Genomic DNA, 5054 nt, shown 5'->3' with positions numbered 1-5054 from the left:
GCTCTCTGATGAGGGGGTTATCCCAACCCCAAACCCGCCCGTTCCAACGCCGCTCTCCTCCCGCAGGGGAGAAGCAGATGCGCTTCGCCCTCTCCGAGCTCCCCTTCGACGTGAACTCCAGCTTCGAGAAGGACGTGGAGGTGGTCTCGGCCCACCACCCCCTCGACGCCTCCTACGGCGGCCCCCTGTCCCTGCTGGGGGGGGAGCACCTGCGCTCGCTCCGCCTGCCCCCCACAAACTGCATCTCCGAGGTCACCCCCGTCATCAGCTCCGTCTACACCCAGATCCAGGCGCTGCCGGCGCGGCTGGAGCTGCCGGGGGGCCGGGAGGCCGCCGAGGGCCACGAGGAGGTGCCCGACGGGGTGTCGGTGGTGTTCCGGGCCCGGGAGCCCAGCGGGTCTCCCTCCAACGGCTGCCAGGACTCCACGGACACGGAGAGCATCCACGAGGAGCGGAGCTCGCAGCTGGCGCCCGGGAGCAGCCGGCACAGCCCAGCCTACGCCAAAGAGGAGCCCAAGGGGCCGGAGGGACCCCCGGGCGCCCGGTGCACCCCCAGCTCCGCCAAAGAATCCCTGCGGGTGCTCAACGAGGACGGGGAGCAGCTCCGGGCCTTCAAGTGCGAGCACTGCCGGATCCTCTTCCTGGACCACGTCATGTTCACCATCCACATGGGCTGCCACGGCTTCAGAGACCCTTTCGAGTGCAACATCTGTGGCTACCACAGCCAGGACCGGTACGAGTTCTCCTCCCACATCGTGCGGGGCGAGCACAAAATCGGCTGAACCCCCTCCGGGCCCCCCCAGCCCAGCCCAGCCCAGCCCACCCCCCTCCTCAGTTCTCCCCCTGTCTCTAGCGCAGCCCCTCCATCCCTAGGGCATGGAACTGTTGGTTTTTCTTTTATACTCCTTTGCACTGACTTTGGCTACAAAAAAGTATTTAAAAAAAAAAATTTTTCAATAATTAAAAAAAAAACCACAAAAACAAACCACGAACCAACCGGCCCCGCCGAGGGGGAGCCCTTAATCTGCCTTTTTATAAACGGAGTTATTTAAATATTGAATATTAACGGACTTTTTTGTGCTTTCCCCCCACCTCCCGAGCCTCCTTCCGTTATTTATTAAGCTTTTGAGTTTCCCTTTTTATAACTCTCTCGGGTTTTTTACCCAAAGAAAGTCTCATCTGAACTTTTGAGACTGTTCCCCCCCGTCCTGCCCCGTCGGCTCCTCTCCGAGCCCATTCCTTGGTGCGAGCCCGGCATTGCCCGTCCCCATTCCCGGGCAAAGTAAACCTCAAATTAGGTGCTAAACCCCCACGGGACCCCCCCCCCCCCCCCCCTTGCCCCCCCCCAGCCCTGAGGGAGCTACTGCATTCCGAGCTTTGTCTGGGAAACCCCCGGAGTGGGATGTGGGGACCCCCAGGCGCCTTCCCAGCTCCCCCCTCGTGGGGTTCAGAGCCCCCCGACCCCAGGTGGGGGTGATGGGGTCCATGTCCGCCCCAAAAATGAAGGATGGATCCATCCTGTTCCTGGGATCTCCTCCTCCTGCTCTTCCTCGGCACAGGCCGGAATCTGCTGCAGGGCAGGACCCCCCCGGGGGACCCCAGAGCCAGTGGGACCCCCCCAGGGGACCCCAGGTCCGGCCCCCCTCGCTCCCCCCAGCATTCCCGGGGCTCAGTGGGGTCTCCGTGCTCTCCTGGTGCTCCCGTTCCCACACGGAGCAGCCGGAAGCCGGAGCTTCCCAGGGCCCCCAAGTTTGGGTCCGATGCCCCCAACACACCCCCTTTTCCCCTGGGACGATCCCGGGGGCAGTTTGCCGGGATCCAGGCGGATTCCAGGGGCGGGTTCCATTCCCAGTCAGGCACTCCCAGTCCCATGGCTGGGGGGTCTGGAGCAGGGGCCCCTCTGGGATGGGGTCCCACTGGGAGCAGGGCCAGGGCAGCAGCGAGAACCAAAAATCCCGGGCTGAGCTCCCGCCCCTCGGAGCTGGGGGACCCCCAACCGCAGCCCCCCTGCCCAGGGGACCCCCGGCTGCAGCCCCCCCCCCCCCGGGCTCTGACCCCCCCCCCCCCCCCCCCCCCCCCCCCCCCGCGGGGGTCCCGCTCCCCCCGGCCCAGGATGCATAAAAGGCCCCTCGGGGCCGCCCCCGAGGGCGAAACCAAAGCTGTTCCTTTGTACGGACACACACACACCTCAGCAGCGCCGCTGCCCTCCCGCCTCTCTCGGGGACATTATCCCGTTTTTGGGGATTTTGTCCCTTGTTTCCCCCTCCTTTTTGCTCTCCTGACGGCCTCTGGTGGCGGGGGGAGGTTGGGGGCGGCTGAAGGAGGGGGGTCCCCCCGTTCCCAGCCGCCCATAACGGGGTGCCCACGGCACCCCCTCCCCCCCCAGCGCCCAAACCAACCCAAAAAAGGGGTTTTTTAATCCAAATCGAAGCTCTGCCGTTTCCAGCCCCTCTTGGGTTGGTTGGTTGTTTTTTTTTCCCCCCCCTTTTCCGTTTTCTTTTTTTTTCCCCTGTCGGAGTCTGAAACAAAACTGTAGGAATTTTGTAAAACCTCCAGGTCGCTTTATCCCTGTAAATATCTATTTTTTAATCCGATGGATGAAGAACAAACGAGGATGTGCAATACCCCGCCTCCCCCAGGAGTTTTTTGGTTGTCTCTCGTTAATGGATTCGCTGTTGTCTTTGCTTTGCCCTTTTTTGTGAGGTTTTGACTCGCTTTTGGACACCCCCTGTCCCCCCCCACCCCCGACCCCCCCCAGGAGCTTTTGTATCTGTAAAATATTGTAATTAATGATTTGTGTAACGAGATCTACTGTAAGTTTTGTACTGTACTGGCTGAGGGTCTGTTATAAATAAACCGGAGTAATTTAATGCGCCCCCCGGTTCCCTGATGTGGGGGGGTCGGTGGGGACCCCACAGGGGTTTGGGTGCCCAAAGGACACTGGGGACCCCCAGAATGGTGGGGGGGGATGACACTGGGGACATCCAGGGCTGTGGGGGGCACATCACTGAGGACCCCCCAGGGATGCAGGGGGAGGACACTGGGGGTCTGCTGGAGGAGTTTGGGGTGGTGACAGGACAGAGGGGACCCCCAGAGATGGGGGGAGGACACTGGGGGTCTCCTCTGGGGGTTTGTGATGGTGACAGGACAGTGGGGGCCCTGGGGGGGACACATGGGATACTGGGGACCCCCCAGAGATGAGGTGAGGATACTGGGGGTCCCAGCATAGGGGTGGGGCAGGCGGGGCGCCCCCAAGAATGGGAGGACACCCCAGGACCACCACCCCCCCCCCCGGACTCCATTTCCCGGCAGCCCCCGCGGCGGGCAGGGCTGATGACGTCACCCAGCGCGCGAATTCACCTTACACCTCGCGTGCAGCGGATCCCTCCGCCGCCCCGAGCGAGGAGAAATAGTCCCCGTCCCCGTTCTCCCTCTCCCTCTCCACCGCCCTCCCCATCCCGGCGCCGCCTCCGCCCGTCCCGGTGCCTCGGGTGCAGCCCCTGCGAGGCGGCCTGGGGGGAGCCACGGCGGGTCGGGGCGGCGGCGGAGGCGCTTCCGGGCGGAGGGAGCGCTTATAAGGGCGGCTGTGCGGCGGCCGCGCCTCTTCCGGCGCCCCCTCAGAGCCGCCATGGTGAGCGCGGCGTGGCCGGGGCGCCTCGAGGCGCTTTGGGGGACCCCGGGGGCGGCGCGGGGCACGCGTGGGGCAGGGGGGACTGAGAGAAGCCTTTCGGGGGCTTCGGGAGCGCGGGAGGGGCGTGGGAGGCACAGGGTGGTGGTGGGGAGCGCAGGGAAGCCCGTATTGGGCAGGGGGTGCTGGGGGGTGGATGGGGCAGGAGATGGGGGGGAGGAAGGAAACCCCGGGGCCTGTGAGGGGCTGTGGGGGGTTACTGGGAATGGTGGAGGGTGTTACGGGGTTGGGGGCCTGGGGTGGGTTCTGGGGCTCAAGGCGGTCCCGGGGCTCACCCTCGGCCCTTCCCTCGGGCAGACGAAGAAGAGGAGGAACAACGGGCGGGCGAAGAAGGGCCGCGGGCATGTGCAGCCCATCCGCTGCACCAACTGCGCCCGCTGCGTCCCCAAGGACAAGGCCATCAAGAAGTTCGTCATCAGGAACATCGTGGAGGCCGCGGCCGTCAGGGACATCTCGGAGGCCAGTGTGTTCGACTGTGAGTTGGGGGGGCCTCTGCCCCGCCTAAGAGCAGCCCACCCTGCTGCCTCTGCCGCCCCAAAACCAGCCCATCACCCCCAAAACAGCCCACCCTGCTACCTCTGCCACCCCAAAACCAGCCCATCACCCCCAAAACAGCCCACCCTGCTGCCTCTGCCACCCCAAAACCAGCTCATCCTGCTCCCCCTGCCCCCTCTAACTGAGCATACCCTGCCTGGGTGGGGCTGTCACCCAAAACCAGCCCACCCTCCTGCTCCATCACCCCAAAACCAGCCCACGCTGCTCCCTCTGCACTGGGGGGGGCTCGGGGCTGTGCCCTGGGGGGCTCAGGGGGCTCAGGTCCCTGCTCCCCCCAGCCTACGTGCTGCCCAAGCTGTACGTGAAGCTGCACTACTGCGTCAGCTGCGCCATCCACAGCAAGGTTGTCCGGAACCGCTCCCGGGAGGCCCGAAAGGACCGGACACCCCCGCCCCGCTTCCGCCCCGCCGTACGTACGGGGGGCTCTGGGGGGCCCGGGGGGGCCGCGGGTCTGTGCCCCCCCAGAGCCCCTCATGCTGATCTCTCTCCACAGGGTGCAGCCCCCCGACCGCCCCCCAAGCCCATGTGAGGAGACTCTGCCTGAACGTGGCCCCCGGACCCCCAAACTCAGACTCAATAAAGGGTCCTGCTCCGAGCCTGGCTCTGTGTTTTTTGGGGGGGCTCTGGGAACTGGGGAGGGGGAAGAGGTGTTTGGGGCTTTCTGAGGGGGTCCCACATCCCTTATGGGGGGGCCTGGGCTCACCCCGTGTGGGGAGGTGGGAGCTGCTCTGACTCCAACTCTGAGTTTTTTGGGGGGCTGGGGAATGGAGGGAGGGGGCGTTGGGGCTTCTGGGGGGGCTCCCAGCCCCCT

General features: G+C 65.1%; 2 protein-coding genes across 3 annotated transcripts in view; both read left to right on the top strand.

Moving 5' to 3' along the window:
* Positions 1–1583, top strand: part of IKZF4 (IKAROS family zinc finger 4) — a 21597-nt gene extending 20014 nt beyond the window's left edge. For both annotated transcript variants that reach the window (XM_027669293.1, XM_027669292.1), the window contains exon 9: positions 67–1583. In XM_027669293.1, the coding sequence (XP_027525094.1) occupies positions 67–782 (716 nt within the window). In that variant the 3' untranslated portion in view covers positions 783–1583. The remainder of the gene's footprint in view (positions 1–66) is intronic.
* Positions 1584–3502: 1919 nt separating this feature from the next.
* RPS26 (ribosomal protein S26) lies at positions 3503–4838 on the top strand. Its single transcript, XM_027669270.1, has 4 exons — positions 3503–3631; positions 3986–4163; positions 4522–4652; positions 4737–4838. Exons 1-4 carry the CDS (start codon positions 3629–3631, stop codon positions 4770–4772), a joined length of 348 nt encoding a protein of 115 aa, XP_027525071.1. The 5' UTR covers positions 3503–3628; the 3' UTR covers positions 4773–4838.
* Positions 4839–5054: the final 216 nt, after the last annotated feature.

The sequence above is a fragment of the Corapipo altera genome, unplaced genomic scaffold, assembly GCF_003945725.1.
Source record: "Corapipo altera isolate COAL_440 unplaced genomic scaffold, ASM394572v1 223, whole genome shotgun sequence".
NCBI lineage: Eukaryota > Metazoa > Chordata > Aves > Passeriformes > Pipridae > Corapipo > Corapipo altera.
Note: the sequence above shows the minus strand (reverse complement) of the source record. Positions and strands in the feature narration are given on the sequence as shown.

Coding starts and splice junctions, on each gene's coding strand:
- RPS26 (XM_027669270.1), top strand. Junction 4,164..4,521: donor GGAGGCCAGTGTGTTCGACT/GTGAGTTGGGGG, acceptor TGCTCCCCCCAG/CCTACGTGCTGCCCAAGCTG. Junction 4,653..4,736: donor CGCCCCGCTTCCGCCCCGCC/GTACGTACGGGG, acceptor CTCTCTCCACAG/GGTGCAGCCCCCCGACCGCC.